At 35.6% G+C, this 13226-nt stretch overlaps 2 protein-coding genes across 2 annotated transcripts; both read left to right on the top strand.

Annotated features, from left to right (window-relative positions):
- The first annotated feature begins 3870 nt into the window (after nucleotides 1-3870).
- On the top strand, nucleotides 3871-10710 carry adora2ab (adenosine A2a receptor b). The gene is made up of 5 exons (XM_087792368.1): nucleotides 3871-4070; nucleotides 4156-4287; nucleotides 6704-6807; nucleotides 7643-8469; nucleotides 10642-10710. Exons 1-5 carry the CDS (start codon nucleotides 3871-3873, stop codon nucleotides 10708-10710), a joined length of 1332 nt encoding a protein of 443 aa, XP_087648494.1.
- snrpd3l (small nuclear ribonucleoprotein D3 polypeptide, like) lies at nucleotides 10650-12391 on the top strand. The gene is made up of 4 exons (XM_087792522.1): nucleotides 10650-10771; nucleotides 11272-11409; nucleotides 11757-11949; nucleotides 12188-12391. The coding sequence occupies exons 2-4, from the start codon at nucleotides 11284-11286 to the stop codon at nucleotides 12250-12252; spliced, it is 384 nt and encodes a 127-aa protein (XP_087648648.1). The 5' UTR covers nucleotides 10650-10771; nucleotides 11272-11283; the 3' UTR covers nucleotides 12253-12391.
- Nucleotides 12392-13226: the final 835 nt, after the last annotated feature.

Raw genomic sequence — 13226 nt, 5'->3', positions numbered from 1 at the left:
TGATATCAGACGGACCATGTGAGCGCAAAAAAATGTTGCCCAATTGTGTAAAATGTTGTTTTTTGAAGGCTCAAAAAAAGGTATAATTCGACCTATTTTAACCACTCAAACTTCCAAAAAAAAGGCCAAAATTCGATGTCTCCGAAAATGGAAAAAAATATCGGAATACTTCTGTATGATATCAGACGAACCATGTGAGCGCAAAAAAATGTTGCCCAAATGTGTAAAATGTTGTTTTTTGAAGGCTCAAAAAAAGGTATAATTCGACCTATTTTAACCACTCAAACTTCCAAAAAAAGGCCAAAATTCGACGTCTCCGAAAATGGAAAAAAATGTCGGAATACTTCTGTATGATATCAGACGAACCATGTGAGCGCAAAAAAATGTTGCCCAATTGTGTAAAATGTTGTTTTGTTCTACTCGTAGAACTGTACAGAGGAAAACTGCATTCTGAGGACAAACATGATCAAAGGTGTTTGTGGCCAATGTAATAATAATACAAATATCCTGTATCTACATCTGATGTAAGTAAGTAAGTAATATTTATTTATATAGCGATGTTTCTCTCAATCATTTTTACTTTTTCTCACTATCGCACTACTTTCTTAAATTTATAATTTCAGTTCTTGTAACTAATGATTGTTAAATGTTAATAATGGCATTTAATTTGCTGTTTAATGCTTGATAATTGTATATAAACTTCATCAAAATTTCGTATTATAGAACTTTGAAAAGTTATTTTCTTAGCTCCATTTTATTGTTTTCGCAGATTTGTTCTTATTTATATGTCGATCATATAAAATTGAACAAATTTATTTTAAACATGATGTTCATAGTTTAAAGATTGACAACAATATTATCGAGCAAAACAGTCAAGATCAATACTGTATCTAAGTATGTCAATTTATATGTTAGAATACAATACAAGTTAACATAAAAAGAAGAAATTTGATATAAAAACAACAAGACAAGTAAAGAAAAGAGAAAACTGCTTCTACAGTGAATTGGAAGTTCAAAACTTAAACAGATATAAACACATATTAACTACAGAACGAATCTAATAACTCGCAAACTAATTTACACACATGAGTGTACTCTATTTTAATCATTTCCAAGACTTTTTTTCAACCTATTAAGTTTGTGTTTTTTATTTATTTTTACTTCTTCACCACTAGAGGGCGTCTGTTGTTTTGTTTTCCCTTAAAGTCTAGCTGTTTTTGTTAAATCCATTTGGTTTCTATTTTTTTTATTTCCAATTATAACTCATTATATTGTTCTATACGGTTAGTTTTACTTTCCCTTCTAGATTTCCACACAACTTAATAATAATAATTTTACACTTAACTTTAGTCCAAACACCTCAAAATGCTACAAGTATTAAAAAAAGACAAAAACATTAAAACAGTACAAACATTAAAAAATAGCTTCATTTTTTATTTAAAAATGTAGGTTCCTTTTGTTAAATACTTAATGATTGTGTGTGGACGTGCACTAACACGTGTACGCGCACACGCTGTAGGTGGCGCCTGATATAGTGGGAGAAGTCTCTCTGTCTCTCTCTCTCTCTCTCTCTCTCTCTCTCTCTCTCACACACACGCACACGCACACAATCTCGGGGATTGTTATTTGTCACGTTTCCATTTCCACGTTTTTTTTTGGTGAATTCTTCATAAAGTCCATGAACGGGAGTCAAGCCTCGGTGTTCCATTGACGAGGTAAGTAACTCATCTTGACGCGTGTGTGGAGGAAACATAAAGACACACGTGTCGTTTTTACTTTTTTCCTTCTATCATTTGTTTTATTCGTCTTTATTCGTTTCAAGATTTGCTTTTTCAGTTTTTCCCACAATTTGCCTGATCACATTATTAGAATATTATCTTAGCATCACCGCATTTCATTGATTTTTCCACTTTATTAATACAAAAATAATGAAAATAATGTATTAAAATAAAATAAATTATTCAATTTGCACAAGAAATCTGAATAAATGTGTGAAACCTGTTTAATTTTTTGGTGGATTTGTGTTGTAGAGTTGGTGGATGTTTCAAGAAATATGGGTTATTATTATTATAGTTATTATTATCATTATTATTATTACTAATTGTAAATAAGTGAGAAGTAGTTTCTTGCCCATATCTCCAGACATTTGAAGAAAATACGACAAGAACAGCAGTGTTGGTCAATCATTGATCAAAAATGTTAAACATCTGTTTTGTTTTTCAAACTTCGAAGCTGATCCTAAAACCACTAAATTTTCTATGTTCAGTTTCTGATTGTAATCCAAGATAATCCTGTGGGATAAACTTGGGTTTTAACATTCCTTCCATGCTGAGAAGGTTTTCCATGAGTCTCTGTATTAGTTATAAGAAATAACATTTCAAGTTACTTCACTTGTAAATTCAATTAAAATAACTATTTGTATTCTATTAATTCACTCAATGGTTTGATAAGTTTGTTCTCTTAGCCATTTTTTCTATAATTTTTTTTAAATAATTATTTGAAAATACTGATAAAAATCTTTGTAACATCTTAATTAAAAAACCTCTATATAACTATGTTTCTTTTAATCTCCAACCTAATCCTACCTCTCATTATAATGGTATTTATTTTAATAATTTTGTTGAATTTTTGTCTTCAAATTAAGTTTATTGAACTTCATAAAAAAAGGGTGTCCCTAAGAAAGCCCACCTGGAAGGGTCAAGATGATCGACGTATTTGTCTCGGGACGAGTCGGGTCTTATCGTGGCTCATCGCTCTGGGGAAGTAGGTCACATTTACATGTTTGGTCTCATGGCGGTCAATATGTTTCACGTTCCGCCTCAGTTCCTCTCGACACGTGAGTCGGGCCATTAAGGCAGAGTCCCTCCAACTATAGGTTCTAGAATAAACTGTGAGTTTACGAGAGAAAAATGCTTTATTTTCATTTAGAAAAACAGGATTTTGAGTTTCTCTTCTTCTGTGATTGACCCATTAAAATGTTTATTTTCTTTCCTTTATAATTCTCTCTTAAACCCATGTATTTATAATTAAGGTTGACACAATATTCCTCATCTGGAACAAAATAAATATGTTTTTAAATAATGGAAATTCAAATAAAAGCATCAGCTACAAGTTTTAACTCACCCTTAAATTCCATTCTGAAAGAAAGTCTGGATCGGCAGATTATCAAGACTTCAGGGAACTTGATGGGATTTTTTCATGGTCCTGGTTTAACGTTTTGTCTCAAAATGCTTCATTTTAAAGTTAATATTTGTTAATCACACAAAGCTACAGGCACATTTATGGTCAAAACTGTGTTTAATATTGAATATTTCCTTATAAAAGTCATACTTTTTAAAATATTCATTTCACGTTTTTTTATAATGAAAAAACTACCTAAAAACTAAAAATCTTTGTCGTCTAAATCTCCTCTAAAGGCTTTTTAAAAAGCACCAAAATCTCATCCAGATTTTTTTCCTCCCTTGTGAATGTGTGGTGGAGAAATGACTGCCTGGAATGATTTGAGTGAGCGGAAGAGTTTCGGGAAGTTCTCCCGGGGAAGAAAAGGTGCATTGTTGAGCCTGGACTGGGATGTGAAAACAGGCGGTCGGTGGAAGATAGATGGCTTTTTCAAAAGCGTGTCCCTGCTATCTGTTTACACAGACTATCAAGTTCTGTCTTTTTTTTTGTTGTCTTTCCAGACTGACCATCCCCCCCTTTTCTCTGGAAGCCTTTCTTACCCAAACCAGCCAAGATAACCAAGTGATGTAATTACACAGAAACGGAGTCTAGTTTTTTTTTCCGTGTGACGCCATGAGTGCCGCGTGGGACTCCACCAGCGCGGCGTGGAGGCGGTGAAGAGCGAGCCGAAGGGGGGGGCAGGGGTCAACCATGCTGGACGATGAGCAGTGGTTCTACATCTGCCTGGAGGTGGTCATCGCCGCCTTGGCCGTGTCGGGGAACATCCTGGTGTGCTGGGCCGTCTGCCTCAACTCCAACCTGCAGAGCATCACCAACTTCTTCGTGGTGTCGCTCGCCGTCGCCGACATCGCCGTGGGCCTGCTGGCCATCCCGTTCGCCGTCATCATCAGGTAGATCTTCATTACGGTGAAAATGTTTTCCAAGTCGGACCACCTGGTGTTTTTTTTTAATCGTCTTCTCCTGGTCCTGCTTCAGCACCGGCTTCTGCGCCGACTTCCACGGATGTCTGTTCATCGCTTGCTTCGTCCTGATGCTGACTCAGAGCTCCATCTTCAGCCTCCTGGCCATCGCCCTGGACCGCTACATCGCCATCAAGAACCCACTCAGGTATCGTGGACTTTTTGCAGCTTTCGGAGTTTTCTTCCGCATGCGTTGACTCCCCCGACACACTAGGGGGAGCACTAGTTAGCCAGTGTGGCTAGCAGTATATAGAGTTCCAACAGCTGGTTTCGATCAGCATTAAAAAGTAGTAGAAGAAGAAGCTGACAAGTAATTTCTGGTAAGCAGTGTTTGATTTTAGACAGTACTACCCTGTCGAAATTTGAGCACTGCGAAAAGTAAGTGCACTGTGTTACAGTGTACTGTGAATTAGTGCACTTGGAGAAGTGCGCGATTTGAGACACAGCATTGGTGTGTATTGGCAAGAATCTGGTGATCCATATCACGATACTAGGGACTGAATATATTGCGATACGGTAGAATATATATTTGTAGTATTGTCGAGTACTTTGACTCTGGTGTTGCAGAATTTACAGACCACATGACTCCTGACGAAGTCGTAACTGTTTCCAGTTGTTTTGAAACCAAAATATGTCCAAATATCAACTTTAAAAGCTGCTGTTGTCGAGGGTATCCTCTCGTCCTCAGTCATCGCTGGGATCTCGCATGATATCTTTAGCTGTGGAGGACGTAATGACTGCTGCCATCTAATGGCTGGAAGTTTAATTGAAACACAAAAGTGAACAAACACCGCGATACACTTTATTAAAATATACAAACCATTAAATAACTATGATAAATATTAAATGTGTTTTCGAAGCCAAGAAAGTATTGGAAATCGATTAAATGCTGTGAAAATCGATACAGTATTGTGGAAAAGAACGCGATATTTCAGTGTATCACTCTTTGCTCACACTCCTGGTATGTCGGGTCTTCTATTCAATGGTTTATCTTCTTATATTTTGGCTTCTTACAATTATGAAGTCTATTTATACGTTTTGTTTGCAGTTTAAAGTCAAACATTTATTTGAATTATTTTTAAATTATTTTACAATCTGTCTGATTTTTTAAAGGAAAAAAAAGTCATGGAAACAAAATGAAAGGTGGTTGTGGGTTTGAATTACTGAAACTTGTGAGGGTACATTTAACTGCAGTTCATCTCTGGGACATGCTATTTAATGCGTGTATGTTTTCATTTGAAATACTGGTTGTGATACATATAGAAAGATAGTTCAAAATCATTAAAAAAATATATATCGTTATCCTTACTTTGTTTCATCTGTTTCATTTGACAAGTGTGTAAAAAAAACTAGCAAGAACATTCCTACCCAATACAGTTTATTGTAAATCAGAACGTTGATAAAAGTCCTGCACACTGTAATATGTGCTTTGTTGGTGAATATCAGTTATCTGTAGATGAATGGCTCAAATATTTGCTCATGTGACTAAACTCAGACTCGGACCTGTCGAAATATTGCTGTTGAAATGTCGGAAAAAAAAGTAGATTTATTCAGTTCAGGATTTAAACAAAAGGAAAAGGAATTTGAAGAACAAACATAATATTCTTCTTGAGGTTGAGAACATATTTGGTCTCGTTCAGTCTTCAGTCTCTTGTGTGAGCTAGCTTGGTGTTTTATTATTTATCAATCTCAAATAGCATTAGTTAAATTATCAACAGTACAAGATTATAAACCAATATATTTTAACTATTCATATTGACTAGTTAGCATGAACGATCTGATAGCCGCTGCTACAGTTAGCATGCTAACATCTACTGGCCTGGTTAAATAAACCAGTCGGATCGATGGACGATGAATGATTTTGCTGTTAGCATCATTAATGTTGCAGTAAATGGCGTGTGTTGGTTTCCAGTAAATGTTTAGTGTCTGTCAGTAGCTCCCAGTTTATCACAGGGTAAATAATGACGCCGTCATTCGTTTTCTTCTCATCTCTTTACAAAATGGATGCTTTGAGACTCGAAGAGCCTTTTACGTTCTTGGCTATTTGAATAAAGTTGTGTTATTTGTAGATAAATATAAGTTGTTATTTTAGATAATAACATAGAGCTGCGGAAAGAAGACAAACATTTTTAGGATTTTGGGTCCGGTTTGTTTCCATTTTATCTTATACCAGCTGATTTCAGTGTACATATTTTAATTTATTTCCAATATGTATCATACAAAATCAGCTAAAGGAGGTACTGTAGGTAATATACAGTATATTCATTTAAGATGAACAATATTCCAGTTTCTGAATAATTTCAATAGTTTATAGTATAATATGTGAGTTCAAATATATAATAATGTAGTATTTTTGTTTAAAATTGTAATTTGATTAATAATAACAAGAAAACTTTTGCTTGAATTAAACAACATCTCTAAACTAAGAACCAGCAATAGAATGACTGGCAATGAAAGGAAAACATTTATTTTTTTTAAGTTTTCTAGACTTGTGTATGAACTCAAGTACAATTTTAGCAAAATGTATTTGCACCTGACATGTTTCCCTCCCTTCACGATCGCAGGTACAGCAGTCTTGTGACGGCGCGGAGGGCGAAGGGCATCATTGCCGTGTGTTGGATCCTCTCGCTGGGAATCGGCCTCATTCCCATCCTGGGCTGGAACACAGGTGAGAGAAGAACATCCTCAACAAAAATAAGTTGAACCTGCTGCGTTATAATTCAAAATCTTGATTGATTTTGTTCCGCAAAAATCTACACTTCCCTTTCATTAGATCTTTACATTGTTCCTTCAATTAGTTCCTTTTTAAAAAACTGTAGTTAAATATTTAATCGTTGTAAAATGTATATCCTTACGATCAACGACCCAAACTTGATAACAAACAACTTCTCTGCCCGTTAAAATGTCTAGTTTGTCAACCATTAGGGTAGTAAGAAAATATTGATAGACCTAAATATCGCAATATTATTTGTCATGATACTGCATCGATAGTCAACTGAACTGTATTATTTATTTGCTTTCAAGTCATATTTGTTTTTTATCCAAGCTCTTTTTTGGGTGATATTTTAATAAAGTGTGTGTAAATTGAAATAATTAGAAGTAAATTAACATGCAAATGGTCACTGCCTTTTATTAATTCCTTTGGCCGCTAGATGGCAGCAGTAATTAAATCCTAAGCAGTCGAAGAAACAGTGAATTTGACAATGACTGGGGACGAGAGGATGCAGTCGACTCCAGCGATATTTAAAGCTGATGTTTGGACACTTATTGTTTTAAAAAGTTACGACTTCGTCAATAGTCATGTGGTCTTTAAATTCGAAGCTCCATTGTCAAGTACTCAATACTGGTCAATACAACAAGTATATTCTTGTTCCTACAGTATTGCAATATATCGTATCGTTGCCCTTGTATCGTGATATGAATGGTATCGCTAGATTCTTGCCACCCATATTCATAATCTTTAGACTCATATGTGACAAGATGTGACGATTGTTTGTTTTCAGGAATGAACAACACGACGGAGAGCAACAGCAGCTGTCCCGAGGGAATGACGGAGTGTCTGTTCGAGGGCGTGGTGCCTCTCGACTACATGGTCTTCTTCAACTTCTTCTGCTGCGTCCTGCTGCCGCTGGTGCTCATGCTGGTCATCTACATCAAAATCTTCATGGCCGCGCGGCACCAGCTGCAGATGATGGAGCTCAAGGTGGGCAACAAGCCGTCGTCCGTCGGCGACAAGAACGCCTTCCCGAGCTCGTCCCGCAGCACCCTGCAGAGGGAGGTCCACGCCGCCAAGTCCCTGTCCATCATCGTGGGCTTCTTCGCCCTGTGCTGGCTTCCTTTACACTTCATCAACTGCTTCAACCACCTGTGCAGCGTCTGCAGTCGCCCCAACATCTGGGTGATGAACATCGCCATCATCCTGTCCCACGCCAACTCCGCCGTCAACCCCTTCATCTACGCCTACCGCATCCAGGAGTTCAGGCTGACCTTCAGGAGGATCTTCTACCAGCAGATCCTGAGGCAGAAGGACGGCCACGGTTTCAGGGTGGGCAGCGGCGGCGGCGACAGCAGGAGAGGCAGCAGCAAGGAAGCCTTGTCGTGCAGCACCGTGGTCAACGACTACATCATGGAACAAAGCTGGAACCAGACCAAACAGAAAAGCCTCCATGAAGCCTCCGGACATTGGAATTCAGCATTTGAAACGCTGCCGGGCAGCTACAGTGGAGGTCGGGTTCAGGATGGAAACTTGGTGACCACACAGCAGCAATGCATCATGGGACTGCCAGAGCAGGATGGTGCGAGCAAACCCCATCCTGGAGCAGAAGATGAAGTGACAGTCGCTCAAAGTTGCATTTGTTTTGTGAATACTAAAGCTGTTACAGTGGAACAGACTGAACATAACTATTCAACAAGTGTAAAAGTTTCTTGATAGTTTATGTGTACAGAAGTAAATCAGTGCCATCATCATTTCAAATGGTTGAATTTAACATTTCAGATGTTGAAACTTAGTTTTTTGGTTTATTTTATACACTGTGGGGGGTTTAAGCACTGATTTATTTTTTTATAATCAATTCTATATTAAAAGGTTACATTTGTTTTTTTATTCGATAATTGAATCAAATAATTTCTAAAATACCTTTTCTTAATTCATTATGTTTTAACTTTTAAATTCAATATGAAAATGATGGTATGTAGGGGCCATCATTTTTATATTGAATTGAAATGAATACAAATAAAAAACTGTTGAATTAAGAAAAAGTTTTTTTTTTATATTTGGGATATGAAACTGTAAAACAAATGAAATAAAATATTGGATTTTAAACAAAATCAATTAAAAAAACGTAATCAACCTTTCAATATAGAAATGATTAAATTAAACTAATAAAAAAATAATTGTTGTTTTTTTAAATTTCAGAACTTAGTTATGAATAGCCCACAGCTTTTCCTTAAAAAAAAGCACTTCCACCATTTGTATTACTAGTTTTATGATGGTACTATTGTTGCAGTTAAAAAGAAAATGATTGCTTATAATTTGTGCAAGAATTTGTTTCGGTCCTTTTTGTGATTCCAAACCTCGAAATAATGCAATCTATCGTTAAAATTATATATATATTATTTTTTTTAATTTTCATTCTACCAATCTTTAAAATCATTGCTCTATGAGTAAACAGAATTATAACCATTGTACTAGTTTATGGTAGAGGATGTCGATGCATACATTTTATAACATGAGGAGAAACAAATTAAATAGCACAACTATTTTTTTTTTAAACGAGAAGTATTGTGTGGGAGTTTTATTGGAGCTGTTTTCGATGCCAGTCGAGAGGGAAGTTTGAGTTGCCAGTCCGATTGAAAATATTTGATTGTTGCCTAGCAACACACACGACACCTGTTGATGCTTGTGTGTCAAAGCATCGACGTGTAGAATGAAGCCGCCCACGAGTCAAAACATAAATCTTTTACAGTAACAACCAACAATATAAAAACACATGCTCACGTAAGGCAACTGAGGACTGTTGGGTCGTTGGGAGTTGTTTACAGAGTAGCCTGGCTGGTGATGCTGCTCAATGAGCCCTGATGTAATGGAAATCAAATGCAGGTTCACTTCACAATGCTTTTTATTGTGCCATTATACTTTAGCATTGTCATTAAAAAGCCTTTCCACTGCACGATAACCCTGCATTAAGAATCTTTACCCGACAAATTGCAGTCTCAGAGCGCATGAAATATGTCTTTTGTTTTGTTTTCCAGGGAAAATCAGCTCTGATGATGTGATAAGAATTTTATTTCAGGACATTTTCACCATCAGGAATTTGAATAAAGGTAAATACTGGAAAAAAAGACTGTGAAGCAGTTATTCCAGATCATTTGTTTTTGGAGTAGAAGCAGTTTTTCCCGGTTGTCTGATGGAAAACATTGTGGGTAATGTTGAATAATAATTAAACTATCTTGCCTGCCCAGAAATGGAAATTATGTGAAACAAAGGACACGTTGAGTCAAAGGAAACATTGTCACTCAGAAATGTAATCAATAAAGGTATTTCTAGTAATATGAAGCAAGATTTTTTCCCCTTGTCTTTATGCCAATGAATTATAGAAGAAAAACCTGATATAATAAACTGATATTTTTTTCTATCACAGGTAAGTATATAACTTTACCAAGGTTCGGTATTGACGAATGAAAAATAATCAACCTTAATTTTTTTTTTTTAAATGACTAACTATTATTATGAAATAAAAATATTATTTAAATCCTTATTATAATCAAAAAAGTATGTTTACTCTTCTACTTTTAGGAAGAGCCAAGAACAAGACGACCCTCTTAGCTTGAACAAAAATAAAGCATTAAAGTAATTTTGCGTTTATATATTTAATTTTTTTTATGAGATATTTAAGTTGTCTTTCGTAACAAATAACAAATTGCTTGACCTCAAAAACGAAATCTACAAATCCCATGATGCATCTGACGTAGCCGGAAGTAAATCTTTGAACTCTTGTCGCAGGGCATTGTGGGAAGGCGGAAAAGCGAAAAAGCGACTCCATCGGCTCAAATCGCCCAGCGCACGTTGTAACCCGCCAAAGAGAAAAAACAAAAAAAAACCAATCTAAAAACTTGTTCAAAACTAAGTCAAGGTAAGATTTGCACCTTCATTTGAAATCACATCATTTTTAAATCACTTTAATGTTTGAGCTCATGTCGAGAGTTCTGCCTCGCTTTTGTCGTTTCATTCAATCCCAGAGCTTCGTTTTTTTTGTGTCTAAAATGCTACATTTCCATCAATAAACATACGCGCTTGTTCGTTGTTTAAAAAGGTATTTCTGTTTATTTCTACAACTTTCATTCTGCCGTGAGTCTCTTTACACTAAGAATAGCTTTGTCTTTTTGTAGAGAAGTTAGCATTGAAGCTAAAATGCTACACGGACGTACATACAGTATAGATAAATACTTCCACCATCTTTAAAATAAACATCGTTTTGAATTAATAAAACATGTTGGAAAACTGTTATGAATGTTTACTATATACGGATTAAAAAACATTTTAAAGGAAATCCCTGTTGCATGGATTTTAAAAACGTGTTTGACTGTGGACGTTTTAAAACACTTGCAATATCGTCTCTGTTGTGTTTTTCAGGAAAAATACAAAATGTCGATCGGAGTTCCCATCAAGGTGCTGCATGAAGCCGAAGGACACATCGTGACGTGTGAAACCAACACTGGCGAGGTTTACAGGGGCAAGCTGATAGAAGCTGAGGACAACATGAACTGCCAGGTAATAAAAATGATGAACAAGAATTCATTTTCCAGTCCTATCGCATCGTGGTCAAGTATTTTACAAGTTAGTTTGTAAATAAAACTATATTTCACTTGTACTGAATTAGATGCTTAAAACTAAAACACAATTGCAATACATCTAGCGGTTTTGATCATGGTTCGGATTGTTTCCATAAATAAAAATACATTTTGAAGAAGCTTTATTGTATTTGGAAGGTTCTACAGGTTCTATACTACAATGCCTGGTTAATACTTTCATACCAAATAATCCTTGTTTTTGCTATTGCTTGTTTGAGTTCATTGTTATAAGAGATCATTATTAACGCCTTTTCGTTCTTTGTACAGATGTCCAACATAACCGTCACCTACAGGGACGGACGGGTGGCACAGTTGGAGCAAGTCTACATCCGTGGCAGCAAAATCCGGTTCCTGATCTTACCGGATATGTTAAAGAACGCTCCGATGTTAAAGAGTATGAAGAACAAGAATCAAGGATCTGGTGCAGGAAGAGGCAAAGCAGCCATCCTCAAAGCACAGGGTAAGAGAAAAAACTGTAATCATTCTCACCAAGTTCAGGTCCTGACATTTTTGTTCCACTAAGAATTATTTTTATCACCATATTAAAGACTATAGATTATTAGGAAATGTTTCAAAATCACTGATCAGCTTTGATCTTATTTCAAAATCACACTTTCATGCAACGGGTTTAATGTATTTATAATGTATAATAATTCTTTCTAAAAGTTGAGTTGTTAAAAAGTATTTTCCTTTTTCAGTGGCTGCAAGAGGAAGGGGACGTGGAGGAATGGGACGTGGAAACATCTTCCAGAAGCGACGATAATTTCTTTACACGTTTGCTTTAATTGTTTTGGTGTATAGTTTTGTTTTACCAATTTTCTTTCCTGTTAAATTGGATCTTCTCGTTTCTGTTTTTTTTTGTTTTTCTTTTTTAAATGAAAATAAACATTTTTAATTTTCAATGTTTCTCTTTACTGTCATCGTTTTGCACTCATGACCAAATATATTTTGGGAGACAATCCAGGAAAGGTTACAAATTTCTAAAAAAAAAAAAAATGAAGTCATAAAGGATTGGTTATGGGTAAACGCATAGTAAAATATATGCCTTACTTGGCCAAAATCAAGTTCCTTAAGTCTTGAAAGGCATTAAATGATTTTTTTTTAAGTCCTTTTATTGTCGTTAAAATATAATTACTATTTCAAAAGCTAAATTTAAATGTGAACACAAAGATTTTATGTTTGCTTCTAATGTATGAATATTTGGAAAATTTTAGTTTGTTCCAATACATTACTAAAACGGAACTATGAAAGAACGGTAGCTGTTGCACTCCTGTTGTGTTCTCAGTTTTATCTTGCTTTTTAAAATATATACTTTATTGAGTATTGTTCTGATTGTTTAAGCGCTTTGTGACCCTGGTCTGGAAAAGCGCTATACAAATAAAAATGACTTACTTACCCAACAACGGGTACAAAAATATTGGTTCACGTTGAGTTGGTTTAAATTGTCATTTTAAACATTTAAATGTACATAAAAATCCCCAAATGTCTGAATTTAACTAAACTGTTTTCTAGAGTGCTATTGGAGTGTTCTTTATAGGTCTGTTCTGCCCTTGTATTTCTCCCCAACGTCAAAACTTCAGGATGTCTCCCGATTCCATTTTTACCTGTACCTGGACCCCCGTCTATCTTTAGTTTCAGTTTATAACCTACCTTAATTTATAATCCTATTTCAATCGCACGTACTTCTCACCTACATTATGGAAACCCTTCAGCTCAAGAGACTTTTAAATGTAAACG

Source organism: Callionymus lyra, chromosome 5 (assembly GCF_982586985.1).
Source record: "Callionymus lyra chromosome 5, fCalLyr1.hap1.1, whole genome shotgun sequence".
Lineage (NCBI taxonomy): Eukaryota > Metazoa > Chordata > Actinopteri > Syngnathiformes > Callionymidae > Callionymus > Callionymus lyra.
This window is presented reverse-complemented; position numbering and strand designations above follow the sequence as displayed.

Bases quoted from the DNA above. Each gene is read 5' to 3' on its own strand.
- snrpd3l (XM_087792522.1), top strand. From the start codon at position 11,284: ATGTCGATCGGAGTTCCCATCAAGGTGCTGCATGAAGCCGAAGGACAC. The intron at 11,410-11,756 runs GTAATAAAAATG...TTCTTTGTACAG, and splicing joins AGGACAACATGAACTGCCAG to ATGTCCAACATAACCGTCAC. The intron at 11,950-12,187 runs GTAAGAGAAAAA...TTCCTTTTTCAG, and splicing joins AGCCATCCTCAAAGCACAGG to TGGCTGCAAGAGGAAGGGGA.
- adora2ab (XM_087792368.1), top strand. From the start codon at position 3,871: ATGCTGGACGATGAGCAGTGGTTCTACATCTGCCTGGAGGTGGTCATC. The intron at 4,288-6,703 runs GTATCGTGGACT...TCACGATCGCAG, and splicing joins GCCATCAAGAACCCACTCAG to GTACAGCAGTCTTGTGACGG. The intron at 6,808-7,642 runs GTGAGAGAAGAA...GTTTGTTTTCAG, and splicing joins CATCCTGGGCTGGAACACAG to GAATGAACAACACGACGGAG.